Source organism: Myxocyprinus asiaticus, chromosome 19 (assembly GCF_019703515.2).
Source record: "Myxocyprinus asiaticus isolate MX2 ecotype Aquarium Trade chromosome 19, UBuf_Myxa_2, whole genome shotgun sequence".
Taxonomy (NCBI): Eukaryota; Metazoa; Chordata; class Actinopteri; order Cypriniformes; family Catostomidae; genus Myxocyprinus; species Myxocyprinus asiaticus.
Window position 1 is genome coordinate 41,981,912 of NC_059362.1, and position 17,821 is coordinate 41,999,732.

The 17,821-nt window shown below is 37.4% G+C and overlaps 1 protein-coding gene across 1 annotated transcript in view; it reads right to left on the reverse strand.

The window, feature by feature from the left end:
- Positions 1 to 17,821, reverse strand: part of LOC127409587 (kelch-like protein 29) — a 337,458-nt gene that overhangs the window by 84,159 nt on the left and 235,478 nt on the right. Inside the window, exons 6-7 of the mRNA XM_051644227.1 lie at positions 14,762 to 14,900; positions 587 to 783 (exon numbers count right to left, since the gene is read on the reverse strand). Of these exons, the coding sequence (XP_051500187.1) occupies positions 587 to 783; positions 14,762 to 14,900 (336 nt within the window). The remainder of the gene's footprint in view (positions 1 to 586; positions 784 to 14,761; positions 14,901 to 17,821) is intronic.

The following is a 17,821-nucleotide window of genomic DNA, read 5'->3' on the forward strand; positions in this document are numbered from 1 at the left end:
CATATATAGATAAAACAATATATTCAGATTTACAATTAAATATTCCGAATTAAAACTATATATATTCAGGATTTTTAAATGTAATTTAGATTTACAACTATACATTCGGATCCACAACTTTCAGGATTTACAACTATACATTCAGATTATTTAGATTTACAACTATATATATTTCAGTATTTTAAAATTAAATTTGGATTTACAACTATACTGTAAATTCGGATTTACAATTTTCAGGATTTACGACCATACATTCAGATTTCCAACTATATTCAGATTTCCAACTATATGTATTCAGGATTTACAATTACATTTGGATTTAAAACTGTATATTCAGAATTTACAACCATAAATTTGGATTTACAACTGTATATTCGGATGTACAATTTTCAGGATTTACAACTATATATTCAGAATTAAAGCTACATATTCATATTTACCACTATATTTTTTGAATTTACAACTATATATTCAGATTTACAACTATATATTCATATTTATAACGATATAATCGGATTTACAATAATATTTTCTGATTTACAACTATATATTCAGTATATCTGTAGTTATGTAGCAAGTTGCATACCTAAGAAAGACACGCAGACTTTGCAGAAAGTGTTGAACTGAAACTTGTTGGCGGCCTCCAGTAGAGTTTTGGCATTAGCCGAGTGGATGACCAGCGAGCCAGTGTAGACAAACTCCAGCAGCAGCTCCAACACATCTGCACTGATATTGGTCATCTTGAGTTCCAACTTCTCTCCACTCCCCGTCTCTCTAGATGACCTGGTGATGCACACATACACCAACACCAAACACACACATACACAGATACGCTTAAGGTCATGACCTTAAGGAAAGGCATATACCACCCAAAAATGCCAATACATTGTTTCTTGCATCTACAACGAAACAATTTGAATTAGACTGGATAAAAAAAACAAAACAATTATGATACACAACCATGACATGCTTTCTGACCAGGGAGGCACAGGTGGCACACAAATGTGTAGAAAGAATGACAGAGGGTGAAGAACACGGGAGAAGAACACAATCTGCCCTGTCCACATGGAGAAATCGCCAAGTAAACTGGCTTAGACGGAAGTCTTCTATTACATTAATAAGATCTGTACACCACCCGGAGCACATTCACGCCACACGCACTGACAAAGTCTTTATCTGCACATGTTCTACTGTGCGACTTACAGTACAGCCCAGGGTTACCTGGCACTGATGTCATTCAGATCCAATTGCACTGATCACTTCAAATGTAGTAATTCCCATGAGGCTGGGAAATGTGAACAACGGGCAGCATCAGGGGTTTTATGCTCCAAGTGAAACAATAATCCTTGAATGTCAAGTGCAGGCGGAGTGAAATTAATAGCCACGTAGCCGCTGATTGTGTTTTAGTGTCGGCTCAAGATAGCACGCTGATGTGTACAGTCACCAGATAACTGCAAAGGTACCAGACGGAAAGCCGATAAACACAGACAGGCCATTAGGTGAAAATTAGGTGATTCTAGATATTTTGCTCAGCCCAATAACAATGGGAATCCAAAGGATAAGAATACTGTTATAAGCCACCCGCAGGTTTTAAACTAAACTGTCATTTCAGGCAAATACATTCAAGATGATTTATTGATTGAACTGGTGGTCACTTCATCTAACGCTACAGATGAGATGTTTCTATATCACTGAATATACCCCTATTATTGGCCAACTTCAGTCTAAGCTATTTTTAATCATTGGTCTATGTACTCGTGCGTCAGATGGTTGCATTTCGAGCATCTCACTTTGGTTGGGCTGAATTTCCCTAGTCATTATCACAGTATTTTCAGAACACTGTGTCAACTTAAATGTAGTTTGAAACATTGAAAAACGGGTCCCGAGATCCGTGCATTCTGTTGGAGCTGGAGCGCTGACTGCCCCCTACTGCTACATCAAAGTGGTACATCATGCTTGAATTGGTCTGAACATTCCTTATTTCAAAATGTACATACGGATCGGAAGCATGATTAACTGCGGTCAAATCGACAGCCCTACTTATAAATACAATGGTGAGTGAGCAGTCTAAGTTTCATGCAACTCTAAAACCATTTCTAATGTGTTCCTGTGATTCCCAGTGTGTGAAATGTGTCTGTAAAATGGTGCAATGCTTAACAACCTCAAGAGTCTTTATGATTCAACATTCAAAATGACAGTCAGGAATATAGGTGCGTTGGAAGGCAATACATTTCATCACACTTTCACCTTCTTGCATGATTCCAGAACAGAAAATATTTCCCAAAAAATTGGCTTCTTAGTCCAGAAAAGAATGGAGTGCATGGAGTTTTTTTTTAACAGTTCCCTACTGTGACCTTAATTAAGAAATTTTTATTATTTTTGGATTTTCTCCGCAATTTCACATGCCCAATGCTAAATCCTCGTGGTGGCATAGTGACTCGCCTCAATCCGGGTGGTGGAGGACGAATCTCAGCTGCCTCCGCGTCTGAGACCGTCAATCCGCGCATCTTATCACGTGGCTTGTTGAGCGCATTACCGCGAAGACGTAGCGCGTGTGGAGGCTCACACTATTCACCGCGGCATCCATGCACAACTCACCACGAGGAGGTTAACCCAATGTGACTCTACCCACCCTAGCAACCGGGCCAAGTGGTTGCTTAGAAAGCCTGACTGGAGTCACTCAGCACGCCCTGGATTCGAACTCGCGACTCCAGTTGTGGTAGTCAGCGTCTTTACTTGCTGAGCTACCCAGGCCCCCACGTGTATGTTATTTTGAGTGCTCGTTGCGGCTGTTATCAGTGGCGTTGAGTGACAGCGGGCAGCGATATCCTCTCGTGCACCCAGACGCGTGCTCTATTCATGCCGCAGCTCGTGCTTCTTTCTAGTTAAATCACAAAGCAAAATGCAAACAGATGTGTCCTAACTTATAATATATTGTACAGATGTGCCCTTTGAAAATGCAAATTTTTTAATGCATCATCAGGCAATCATCACGTGAAATCACTCCGCATACCGCAGACAGGCTTCTTATAATTAAAATACATGTGTTGCACTTCTCACAATATTCACCAGGTGGTGCATGGAACATTTTAGTAAGAGCTAAAGATTTTATTTTTTAAAGGCACCTTTAGGCACGATATTGAAAATGTGATGTTACTGATTCCAAACCTCATTGGTGTTGTGACCAATCACAAAATGGCAAGTTTGAAAAATGTGACAACAAATGAGATTTAAGTGCTGTCAGCAAATAATGACTTATATTTTGGTTTGTTCCTTACATAAAGCTATCGTACGGCTTCATAAAACTTGGAATATAGCTAACAAGTCATACGGACTGCCTTTATGACACTTTTATGGTGTTTTTTCCCCCACTTTATTTTAGGTGTTTTTAACTACTATGTACTTTAGCATTTGATAAAAAGTACTTATTATGTACATATTTGTTTTTGCCTTGTAAGTACATTTAAAGTACCTGCATTTAATTACATTTGTAGTTGCACTGTTAACTTTACCTCTAACCCTAAACCTAACCCTAACCCAACCCATTCCCTAAAACCTAACTCTAACCCTTAACCCCAACCCTAACCCTACTCCTAAACCTACCCATACTTCAACCTCAGTAGCAGCAAATGTGAATCTTGTGAGAATTTTGCAGAACAACATGTAGTTACACAATAAATACATCGTCTTGTATGTATTTTAATGTTAGCACATAGTGGTTAAAGACAGATATAATAAAGTGTGACTTTTTTTGTTTCATGGAAGAAAGAAAAATTATGGCTAAATTATAGGGGGCTAAATTATGACAGAATCTTTCAATTTTAGGTAAACTATTCTTAAAAATGTTGGAGGGTTCCCACACTTTCTGACAAATAAATTTCCAAGCTTTTTCAATGCATTTTTTCTAGTAGATTGTGGTAATTCAAAGCGTGATTTTTTAATGGTTACTGAATTTTATAGAGATTGCACAAAAAAACTAAAAAAAAAAACAAAAACAATGTCAAGCTGATTAAATAATTTAGAGCTGAGCACAACTAGAAATCTGTATATTGAAAACAGATATTGCAAAGACGTTTTAAGATTTTAAGATTAAATTGCATGAATTTTCCAGGCCTGGAACTCATGATTTTCAAAATTCATTATATTTCCACATTTTCCATGACTGTGAGAGCCCTGCATTCTTTATTCACTAAGTGACAGCATACGTATCTAATAAAACCGAGAGTCATTTGTAACAATACTTGGGTTACTTTTGGCAAACAATTACTTTCAGCAGATAACCCATTGAATCGATCATCCTAGTTAAGATTACCAACTATGGCAGTCTCACAAAACACTGACACAAAGATAACCCACGTACAGACTGACAGTCAGGGTGAACACATTGTTACAGTGAAGAAGAAAAAGAGAAGAGAGGGAAGGGGACGTTAGTTCTGCCACAGGAAGCCAGCAGCCATTGTTCCGGCCGTGAGGTGGTGTTCCATGACTGGATCTTTGAGAATGACCCCCCACCAAACCTAAACAGAGACCCCCCGCTGTCATTTGCATTGTCACCGTGCCCCTGTGCATGAACATAGGAGTGCGTAGGGTATTATTAGTCTCCACTGAGTGTGTACTTGAAGGGGATAGAAGGACACCTTAAGAGGACAATGTGCAATTATGCCCCTGGAACTACAGCTGAAAAAATTAAGACTGTTACTCCCTCCTGGAAAGCAAAGAAAAGCCAGAGTTTGTTATTTTTGACCTCTCTAATTGCCGTGGCGATAGGTTTTAAGATAATAGAATGGGATGTAATCCTGGGTTAAGTTATGGAGGTGATATAGAGGAGGAGAGAAGGAAAAATAAGGAAATAAAGAGAGACAAAGGAATAAAACAAAAAGCATGTTCATCAACCAGGTCAATAAGTGCAATCTGAATCAGCTGGAGCAGCAATTTGCTTTGTCTGTGGACTTTTATTATGGAAATCACTCTGGCTTTGGAGATAGGTCATATTTATGGAGCTGCTGATTGCAAGTGGTTTTTTTTTTGTGGTTTTTTTTAGCAAGAGCAAAGCAAGCCAGAGAAAAAGCGGGAGCATGTCCGTGAGAAAAAGTGTTTACAAAAATGATCATCTATTATTCTTCTCACTTTAAGTGGCTTTTTTTTTTTTCAGCATTAGCAGCCAACATGAAGATGTGGATGGTGGGCGGAGGGCACATACTTGCATGTGTGTGCAAACGGAAATTATAAAATAGCCGGGGCCTTCCAAAAAAAAACAACTGCTGGCAACACACACACACACACACACACACACACTTAAAAAATAAACTGGAACCGATTTTCTCTGTCCGTAGCCGAGAAAGGATGATTAAACATGTAAATATAAACATAAGTATCGTTGTTCATGTATATGCCAATATTTCCAGAGAGAAACTGTACATAACAGACTAAAGCCTCATGAATATCTGAATATAATTTATAAAACTGAGGTCAGAGCTGTTCATATAGTGAATAGTTGTGATATATTTGCGATGACTCCACGGGTGATATCAAATTAAACAACAGTGTGAATATTGTGATGGTTTTCATGTGCTTTAAAATACGTTTTCTAAAGAGTATGTCATTAGACTAGTTGCGCGATCCTTTCTTGTCTTACAAATTGGGAATATGAGAGAGATAAGACAGAAATAACTGTTTCTTTGAATTAACTTCAGAAGCAAAAATGGCGTACTATGTTGGTAAGTTCGATTCTTTGCTGTGAATCAGTTCAAACTGTCAGCTTTGATTTAAAATTGGAAAGTTTCTTGATTCAAAACTCTGATTCATCAATTTGTTTGTGTTGCGATGCTTATGGAAGTCTCTGTGTGGTATTTGACATGTACCAAATTGTTTTAGTAAAAAACATATTCAGGTAAACATCGCTGTTTATTATCGCTATAGTGGTGCATTTAGAAATTTAGAAATTACAATTATTAAATATCATTCTTCCGTATGTTTATTAAGCGAAAAACAGCGTGGAAACTATTATTTTGACTTAATTTAATTGACAATAATAACTGTTTGGTTGAAATAATGGCTCCTCCTAATTAAAAAAACAAAAACAAAAAACTTTTAAGTCTCCTCAGAGTAAACATTGAGATATATACCGATATATACTGATGAGCCAAATCATTATGACCACTCACAGGTGAAGCAAATAATCTTCTGACAAGGCCACATGTAAAGGTCTGGGTAGATGGTAAGCAAATACTCAGTTTTCGTAGTCAACGTGTTGAATGCAGGAGAAATGGGCAGGAGTAAAGACCTGAGCAACTTTGACAAGGGCAAGGCTTGCGGGGTTCTCCCGGTCAGCAGTGGTGAGACAGTGGTCCGAGGAGGGACAAACCAGGTGACAGGGTGTTGGGCACCCAAGGCTCATTGATGTGCGAGAGCAACGAAGGCTATCCCATCTGGTCCGAAATGACAGAAGGTCTACTGTGGCACAAGACAGACAATTTTAATGATGGTTACAGCAGGATGTGTCACAACCCACAGTGCATCGCACCCTGCTGTGTATGGGGCTGCATAGCCGTCAAAGTGCCTACAATGGGCATGCGTGTGACAGAACTGGACCTTGGAGCAGTGGAAGAAGGTTGTCTGGTCCGATGAGTCCTATTTTCTTTTACATCACGTGGACGTCCGTGTACATGTGCGCCGTTTACCTGGGGAAGTAATGGCACCAGGATGCACTGTGGGAAGACGACAAGCCGGTGGAGAGAGTGTGATGCTCTGGGCAATGTTCTGCTGGGAAACCCTGGGTCTGGCCATTCATATGGATGTCAATTTGACACGTTCCACTCACTAGTTACACCTCTTAATGGCAATGGTATTCCCTGATGCCAGTAGCCTCTTTCAGCAGGATAATGTGTCCTGCCACACTACACACATTGTGTGGGAATGGCTTGAGGAACATGATAAAGAGTTCAAAGTGTTGCCCTGGCCTACAAATTCCCCAGATCTCAATCCGATTGAACATCTGTGGGATGTGCCGTACCAACAAGTCTGATCCACCACGGGTCTACCTCACAAATTACAGGACTTGAAGGATCTGCTGCTAATGTCTTAGTGCCAGACACCACAGGACACCTTCAGGGGTCTTGTAGAGTCCATGCCTTGACGGGTCAGTGCTGTTTTGGAGGACCAACAGCATATTAGGCAGGTGGTCATAATGTTTTGACTCAGTGTATATCAAGGTATTCAGTTGAAGTCAGAAGTTTACATACACCTTAGCCAAATACATTTAAACTCAGTTTTTCACAATTCCTGTAATCGTAGAAAACATTCCCTGTCTTAGGTCAGTTAGAATCACTATTTTAAGAATGTTAAATGTCAGAATAATAGTAGAAAGAATGATTTCAGCTTTTATTTCTTTCATCACATTCCCAGTGGGTCAGAAGTTTACATACACTTTGTTAGTATTTGGTAGCATTGCTTTTAAATTGTTTAACTTGGGTCAAATGTTTTTGGTAGCCTTCCACAAGCTTCTCACAATAAGTTGCTGGAAATTTGGCCCATTCCTCCAGACAGAACTGGTGTAACTGGTGTGAGTCAGGTTTGTAGGCCTCCTTGCTTGCACATGCTGTTTCAGTTCTGCCCACACATTTTCTATTGGATAGAGTTCAGGGCTTTGTGATGGCCACTCCAATACCTTGACTTTGTTGTCCTTAAGCCATTTTCCACAACTTTGGAGGTATGCTTGGGGTCATTGTCCATTTGGAAGACCCATTTGTGACCGAGCTTTAACTTCCTGGTTGATGTCTTGAGATTTTGCTTCAATATATCCACATAATTTTCTTTCCTCATGATGCCATCTATTTTGTGAAGTGCACCAGTCCCTCCTGCAGCAAAGCACCCCCACAACATGTTACTGCCACCCCCTTGCTTCACAGTTGGGATGGTGTTCTTCGGCTTGCAAGCCTCACCCTTTTTCCTCCAAACATAACAATGGTCATTATAGCCAAACAGTTCAATTTTTGTTTCACTAGACCAGAGGACATTTCTCCAAAAAGTAAGATCTTTGTCCCCATGTGCACTTGCAAACTGTAGTCTGGATTTTTTATGGTGGTTTTGGAGCAGTGGCTTCTTCCTTGCTGAGCAGCCTTTCAGTTTATGTCAGTATAGGACTCGTTTTACTGTGGATACAGATACTTGTCTACCTGTTTCCTCCAGCATCTTCACAAGGTCCTTTGCTGTTGTTCTGGGATTGATTTGCACTTTTTGCACCAAACTACGTTCATCTCTAGGAGACAGGATGTGTCTCCTTCCTGAGCGGTATGATGGCTGCGTGGTCCCATTGTGTTTATACTTGCGTACTATTGTTTGTACAGGTGAACGTGGTACCTTCAGGTGTTTGGAAATTGCTCCCAAGGATGAACCAGACTTTTTTTCTGAGGTTTTGGCTTTTTTCTTTTGATTTTCCCATGATGTCAAGCAAAGAGGCACTGAGTTTGAAGGCAGGCCTTAAAATACATCCACAGGTACACCTGCAATTCAGTACACCTCCTATCAGAAGCTAATTGGCTGACTGTCTAAAGGCTTGACATCATTTTCTGGAATTTTCCAAGCTGCTTAAAGGCACAGTTAACTTAGTGTATGTAAACTTATGACCCACTGGAATTGTGATATAGTCAATTAAATGTGAAACAATCTGTATGTAAACAATTGTTGGAAAAATTACTCTCTGTCATGCACAAAGTAGATGTTCTAAACGACTTGCCAAAACTATAGTTTGCTAATATTAAATCTGTGGAGTGGTTAAAAAATGAGTTTTAATGACTTAATCCTGAGTGTATGTAAACTTCTGACTTCAACTGTATATATAATAACATCAAAAGGCTAGGCTCATAATTGGGTGCGCCAAGCCTTATCTTTTTGTCTCTTTGGGTATTAATATGTACCCAAAACAAGAGTACCACCCCAGTGACAGCTTTGTACCTTAAACAATTCCCTTTTTCTCTGAGAGGTCTAGTAATAATTCAAAACCAACAAAAAGTCTGTATGAAAAATCTACAGATATGACCAAAAAGGATTGTTGCAAAAAACAACTACAAAAAATGCTCTGGGAGAGGTTTGGAGAGAAAATCATGAAGCCAAACCATTACACAATGAAATATGAATGAAGGAGCACACTGTAGAACTTCATTATTGTATATAAGCTTCAAACCTCCCCGCAAAAACACTCTGAAAGTGACTTTTCTCCAGTGGAGGAGGTAATTGCGCCTACATAGAAGTCGACTGTCACATCCCATGGGATTAATGATCACTGTTCTCTGAACAAAACCACGCTCGTTTTTGCACTCGTAACGCCACATACTGTAAAACAAACGCGCCTTTCTTAAATAAATAAAAGCGCAGTGTCAAAGCTACACTGAGCTAGCCCCTTTTCGCATCATGCACACACACTGACGGCTTGCTGCAGATACACTACCCATACATTAAAGTGGCACCAAGAATACTTATTGAAAATCCGGAGGGGAAAATGGAATTACTGAGGACAATCAGTCTCCGAGCTCCATGCGACAGACGCTAAAGGGAAGGGTAATAGCTTTTTTTTTTTTGGCCGAGGCGAAACGTGTGCACACATTTAGGGGTTGCATTATATCCTTTAGGTGGCATATTCTTTCTCGCGCCCTCAGACAAGCTTATTGAGAGAGTGGAGTCTGTAAAAATAGAACTCTGCTCAGGCAAAAGCAAGTTGCAAATTTTCAGCTAGGAGAAGGGAACAATGTTCCAACCTATAAATAAGGGCATTCCGGCTGAGAAAGAGATGACATTGTGAATTTATATGATATGATAGCTTACGCCGTTGAAAAGGGCCCTTCTGTCAAATAGTTCAATCTGAAGGATTTACGAATTAATCCTCACTACAAAACCACGCAAATGTAACATAAATGAATGGACAGCGTTAGCTACAATACTGCATATAAACAGATGTAGCTGATGGAAAACATGAAACCTGCAATCAGACACATACAGACACACACACGTTTGTTCAAGGTGGGGACTTAATGACTTGTTTTTAAACTGAGCTAATGATATATTCTAACTAATCCCTAACCTTTATCTTTGACCCTCACATAAACCTTTTTGCATTTTTAGATTTTCATTAAGACATTATTTAGTATTTTTATTCAGTCGATTTCCTTGATTCCCGGCTAAACGTATTTATGCTTTTCATCATAAATGACTCAATACTCTGTTTGGTATAAGCAGTTTTTGAAGTAGATTTCAGAATCACTGAACTTCAAAAAGCGGGTCAGTACCTGCCCTCACAAAAAAGTACTGTGGTAGAAGTGTGGTAGTGATTGTATCAGATGGTAATATCATGGCACATTGATATACATCATACTGAAAAATAAGAGGCCTTGAAAGAACTGAAAGAATTAAAATTTTTACATTAATATTTTCACTTTTTACAAGAGAACTAAATTTAAACCATACAATATCTTTTCAGAGTAGTGGCACAGCAACTTTACAAAAGGGTTGTGGCAGCTTAATGGTTAAAAAATGGGATGCCAAATCAAAGGTCCCATTTACACCTTGCATTAACATGCTTTTCAATATCCAGATTAGATTTGGATAATCTTTAGCTGGATTGCATTTACACCTTGTAGTCAAAAGCACCTCTACTGTGATTGGATAGAGATACAATCAAAGTTTCCCGTGCAAAATGGAAAACACTACTTGCATATTACATCAGTGGCTGTGGGAACTGAAAGCAAATTTTTAAAAACATTAATTTATAATTTAAATGCTTTCCATCACTTTGAAAGTCAGGGATTTTCCTGTACTGAACAATTTTCGGCAGCCGCCAAGGCTAAATTTTGGGTCGCTGAAGCAAATTTAACGAAAAATTTAATGAAGTGCTGAATTAATATGCTTCTCATCTGAAACGCGCAAGTGAAGCCTTGTTTTACTTAAGTGTCGCACCAGCCACATAGTGATTAGAAAAGAGGAAAGAGATGCAAGCGAGTGGGGATTTGAGGAAAGAGACGATATATTATAAATGTATTACAATGGTTTAATTCATGGGATTTGGTTTATTTTTCACATGACGAGATTGTAAGACGTTCTTTTTATTCTTCATATTGCAGTTGCAGAATAATCAGTAAAAGGCAAGAAACCGCAACACAGCACTTAAACAACAGATGACTGCAGCGTAACCTCATCAAATAAATAATTACTTGCGTATTTATATCTGAATAACGAAAATGCATTTGCATTTACACCTTTGAATGTGATTTTTTCAATCCGTCCCTGACCACTTCCGAATGTGGTTTCAGTGATCCGATCACGATCCGATCACAATGCGTCTTGGGTGCATTTACACCCGTCATTTAAAGTGCTATCCGACAGCGATCTGATCATCGGAAACGCATGTTAATGCAAAGTGTACATGGGGCCAAAGTCTGCAGGTTCATGACCAGGAAAGGGTGACCCAGATCCTGGAGACTTACTGAGATAACAAATCTGCTCTTTTACCACTTTCCCCTTGAGCGAGGCACTTAAACCAAGGTTGCTTAAGGGAAAGTGTTCAGGCAATTATTGTGCTACAAGTCGTTTTCGGTGAACGGTAACTGTGAATTGGCAAGAAGCTACGAAACTGTTTTTTTTTGTTTTTTGTCTTCGTAATCTTTCATTACAAATGTAATAATAAAAAAAAAAGACCTTCATTTTTGGCTGATGTTGTTAATCCCTCTTCCTTTTCAACACCTCCCCTTAACCCCTTTTTACTTTTGATAATAAAACAGTTCTGACACTACAATTTGATTGGATGACCCATGGTCAGAGCAGTTGTAAAATTACTATACAATATAAATATAAATATAACAAAATGTAAATAACCATATATGTACATTCCATATTGATGTGCCATATGTTTCTTAACAGCTGCAAACTCCTGCATATATAAGGAATGCAGGAATGATATTACTTGGCATAAGAATTGTTTATTCCGATTAATATTAAATGTACTGTTTATTGAACATCTGTGACTTTTGTTTTGTTATTTTGCTGTTTGCTGCCGCTTTATAAAAGTCACTTGAGTCCATGCGTTACGGTGATTTTACCACAGATAAAGGGATTTTAGGCATTTACGCAATCTGCTTACTTGTGGTAAAATTACTGCAATGCATGGCCACTCGTGGGTTTTTTAACAACATGTTTCAATCAAAAATAATTCAGATTACGAAAGTAAAATGGGTTGCGAACGCAGTTTCATGTTGAATTTAAATGACTCCGAATTACACACCTATTCACATAGTAAAAAATAATAGACATCGTCCGACTGTACATGTCTCTCTTAGTCTGATTTCTCTGAACAACCACATAAGGTCTTCCATCCAAATGGCAAGATCAGCAGAAGTGGGATAAAGCCAACAGGGGCCTGATCATAAAGGGATGTGGAATGTGTTTCTCTGTCATTTAGACTCCTTATAAGCTTTCTGTTGAGTTGGCTGTTGTGGTTTTTCTCTAGGGCGACTGGCATTTTTCCAGAGTATCTAAGAGTGAGATTTTGTATTCAGTTGAATACAGGGAGACAGGCGAGACTCTAAGACAGAAAGCATCGGGACTCTGAGAGCTGCCCGCTGGACTGAAGCTATGAATTGTGAATGTGGAAAACCAGCAAGTATGCCAAGAAGACCGGAGGGCATTTCAAGACAGTTACTGAGTGGAGCTGAGACCATCTAATACATAATGAGCAGCATTGGCGAGTAGATTTACACTGTGTCCTAACCAAACACGACACAACACGATAAAGCGGCAAGCGATAAAACCAATCCCTTCTATGTAAATTAGAGTTTTTGTCCTAACCACCCACGATAAGCAACAGGACATTTTTTTTTTTTTAAATTGCACGGCTTCTATTTCTGTGGCGACAAGCTGGGTAGCCTTGCCCAAAGCAGCCTCAAATGTGCCCAGCTATAATATAAATATGCAAATGTTTCGTCAATTTCAAAGTTGTTTGAAAGAGTAATTTTAATGATCCAGCTCAAAAAAACGATTCACAAATTCCCATTTATCACTTAATAGTGCTGCCAGATGTTTGTAGTACAATTTTGTAATGCAGTCTTTTTTGTAGCACAATAAATATGCATTTATATACCATTTATCACTGGTATATTATATCTGTTACGTTTTTGAATCTGTTTTATAAATTAGGGTGTTTTTATTTGTATTTCTTGTATTTAGTATAAGGTTTGATTCTGTCACCCTAATTGATTTCCTTCTTGTTCTTGTTCAAGATACTTATTTAAATACAAATATAATCTGTTCATAATATCATTAGAAACAATTTTGCCCCCTTAAATAGCATCAATACAGCTAGCTATTTTTTATTAGTAGCTTCCAGTGTAGCTCTTTGTACTTTACCCTTTCAAAAGGGTAGCTTGACTATGGTGCAACAAGGCTTAATCAAATGACAAATAATTACTTCAAATTCAGCTCTAAAATGGGGGAAGGAAAGCTAAAAAATAAAAGACAAGGGTTAACCCTTTTTTCCAATTAAGATATATTTATTTGAACAAAACTCTTAGTGCTGACACTGATAGAAACAAAGGTCTTCCAACAAATAATTTGTTGTTTGCATTTAGTGTAAAGTTTGATTCTGTCACCCTAACTGAGATTCTAGTTGATTTTGTTCCAAATAAATATTTAAATCAAATATATAAACTGAACGTAATATTATTAAAAAGACGTTGTCCCCTTTAACAGCTTCAATTAAGTTAGTTATTTTTTATTAGCAGCTTGCAGTGTAGCATTTTCTTAATGTACCCTTTCAAAGGGGTAGCTTGACTGTTCAACTAGGCCTACTTTCAATTATGAATAGCATGTAGCTTGGCAAGCTACGGTTTTGAAATGTTTACGCAAGCACTGAAGCTTCCCAAACACTGATAATGAGATGCAAAACAAACACACACACACAAAACATTAAAAATTAGAGGATGAATTTGCTTGAAAATGAATCCATGTGCACATATATGCATCATTTCTAATGTAACATGCTGCCAAATAAATATTCAAAAAATAACAATAATAGAATGCGAGTTGGCAATGGATGTAGAACAGTGCAATTTAGAAAAGTGGCTAAGTGAGGCAGCTCAACTTGCATAAAAATACAGTAAATGGCTTTGACCTGTAATGGTAATGATTTGCGAGAAAGTTGCTCAGCTCTTCTCTTTGCTTGCGACTCTGAATGGCACTCCTGCCATTCAATGCACCAACCGTGAATGTTTAACATATGAATGGGAAATTGTGTATGCCCTATGAAGGCCATACGCTTGCTGATAAAATGGCTGACAAAGCGCATCCCGTAGTCAAAATGACAGATACCACATTGCTTTTGGAGGACACTTTCCAAAATGCTCAACATTGTTTTCTTGGGATGAATGCCTATTGTGAATTCCTCAATTTTTTGGGGGTTATTTTCCTTTCTCTTTAAAGGTCTCTCAGTCATGGAACACTTTATCTGCTTTTAAAAATGGAAATTATGTTAATGCGCTCTAAAATGGGGGGAAGAAAAGGTAAAAAAAAGAAATGAAAAAATATGAGGGTTGACCTTTTTCCCAATTTAAGATACATTCATTTGAGCACGACACTGAATGGCTGCTGGCACTGTGATAGAAACCAAAGTCTTCCTACAAACCTGCAAGAAAGAAACAAGGGGAGGGAAAAAATGACACAAATTCGCCCTACGAAAAGAACAGATTGCATCAACGGCTGGTGGGAATGGAAGAAGGCAAACCTTTTCACCAGGTCCTTGAAATACAAGCTGCAGGAAGCTAGAACATTTTGGTGGACTTCAAATTCTTTGCCTTCAACAATAATTTTCAGGTCTGTAAATTCTTTCTCTCTGCGCTGCTGGTTCAACTCCTTCAACATCTCTGTGGAACAAAGAAGAAACAGACAATGCCAAACACACGTTTAGAAATTCAGAATTCAGGCTTTTGGCGCAGCAATAACAACAACAACAAAAACAGACAGTGACAAAACCTTCACATCAGCATAGATCGAAGTCATGCAGAGAAGAGAATAAAAACCAAACACTTTATGGACACATTAGAAGCGAAATAGGCAATGCACATTAGACAATCAAAGTAGAAATCCAAATTATGAAGATTAGAAGACGTAAAATAGTAATACGCAATGGCAAATTTCACACTTGTTCTCAACTGGTGGGTTGCAGGTCTGTTTTAGGGTTGCAGACAGCAAGAAAAAAAACTATGCTAAATGCTAATAATTAAATGCAGCTAACCATAATCGTGCATAGTTAGGATAGCAAAATAAATCTGCTTTCAACAGGGAGGAGACAACGCTTCCCATATCTTTTATTGTTGACGTCAAAGGCTGTGCATCCAATCAAACTTTGAGGTATTTTATGCACAAATTCATCTGTCACTTGGTAGAAGCTAACCGAATTAGGAAGGTGCCAACATGGACAGGTTGCATGACATGTGCTGGTGAATTATTGGTGTAAGAGATTAATATTATTCTTTTTATTTAATATTATTAATACAAATACATTTCCATTTCTGTTTACCTTTGTACGCTAAACAATTTTGGTACTGTATTGGGTCGCTACTTGTTGTCCAATGCAAAATCTGAGTTCTGAAGCAAAACCAGTTGAGAACCACTGTTATAGAAGACAGGAATACCTTCATTTGAAATATTCACACAGTGCCCTATGGAACCTAGACTTCAGCTCAAGACGAGGAACTAGCAGACCTATATGGGCCAATATCAATGAGCTCTGGGCAAAGATAAAAAATTTATTTTCCTGTCGAAACTATGCAGACGTGTATTGATTTAATATCATATTCCTTGGGGTACCATGGCTTTTAGGAAATTTGGAATAACTGCCTGTACTTTATAACTAAGAAAAAACATCAAAATAACATAAACAATGATCACAATTAAGCTAGTGACATATGTGTGTGTCAAAACCTAACTGGTGCATTCTTTGTATTTTATCAAATTACAATATAAGAGACATGCATGATTTTTTTCAAATCCAATACTGTTTGCATTTGATTTTTAAATTATAATGGAATAAAAGCAAGAAAACAAAAACACCAGCGATTAAAATATTATTTCAAACACTGCTTTACGGCAATTCATTCCACCAATAAACAAGTTAGGGTCAAATTGGGAATTTGAGGATCAAAATATCAATCCTAAATGTTTATTTTTTATTTTTATTATCATTATTTTTTATAGTCATTTTATTCTTCTTTTATTTATTTTTTATTTTTATTTTTTGCATGAAAATGTTTATTGTAAGCTTTGAAGTGCAAAAAAAAAAAAAAAATGCAAAATTTTTAGGAAACAGTTAAACAGTAAATTAATGATAATGTTCTATTATTGGTGTAATAAACAGTAAACAAAAAAAGGAGTCTGATTATTTGCAATTTAAGCCTATTTAATGTTAACAATGATGGCTTTAAAATATAATGCTATTACCCATTTTATCCTCAAATATTACAAAAACTTTCCATTTAATTGCGATATCTGTTTCAGTACTGACAATATTTGTCTTGGAAATACTTAGTATCATATTGAACGGATAATAAGTGGTATCACCCATCACTAACACAAATAGACTCAAAAATATATAACTACTTAAAAAAATACTAAACGTTTTTTATTGAGCTTTTTTATGAAAGATGACAACAAAAAATGTGGTAGGGATAAAAAAAAAAAAAAAAAAAAAAACATTGCATGGATTTTAAAGAAGCATTGCAACCATGGATAAAAATGTATAAAGAAAAACACAAAAAAAGCAGGGGAAAACACACTGCTTATCCAAGCGTAATCATATTTTGGTATCAATTTAATATTCCTGTACATCTTGCTGCCTATTTGACATGTTTACCAGCACCGTGGGCACATTTACACAAGCTCAAGTCCAAACGCAGCAAAAACAAGCAGCACATGTATAAGATGAGGGGACATATGTAAATAAATGAGGTGTTTGACAGCAACCGAGGCAGAAGTCCAGGGAGACAGACAACGGAAACAAGTCCAGTTTAATGAGGCAGTATAAAATGATTCTGACTGCTAGAGACAGCTGGACCTCACCAACTAACTTTAACACGGAGATGCAAGGTCAACTGCTTCTGACAGACCAACACGCTAGCACCAATGCTAAATCACAGCACATCGGCAGCCATCTTGTCTCTTTATGCAGCATCTGTAGCCAAGCGTGTTTGCTTTAGCAGACAAAAACAGCGCTAAAAACCAGCAACATATTTTTTTTAATACCATATACAACAGTTAAGACATATTTGAGATTATATTCATGTATTGTATGTAATTAAGAACCATTAGATTTCTTACTGTGAAACATTTCGTAATATAACGCATTTCTGGATATTTTGCCAATTCTTAATCTGCATTGAGAAAATGTATTATAAAATCTGGATTTATTTGAAGATTTAAGCAATTAACAATCTACATAAAGTAGGTTTTTACTTCAAATCAAATGTTTTAATGTCAAGAGTTTGCACACTATACCAGTTTATAGCTCTTTATTGAAGACTAAAGACAAAATGAATTGGCAAAATGACAAAAACAGTGTTAAAAACCAGTAACGCCATTAGATGGTCAATTTTCTTTGAAATATAACAATTAAAATATTTAAAAAAAATAATTACCAGCTGTTATGACACATAGTGTTGACAACATGTTATGTAACTCATTATGTAATGTGTTATTGCTGCTAAATACAGTATTCTTAAATGATTAATCATCATCTAATTCACAGTATTGTCAGCACAGTGGAGCTTTTAGAGCCAAGTGTTTAGTT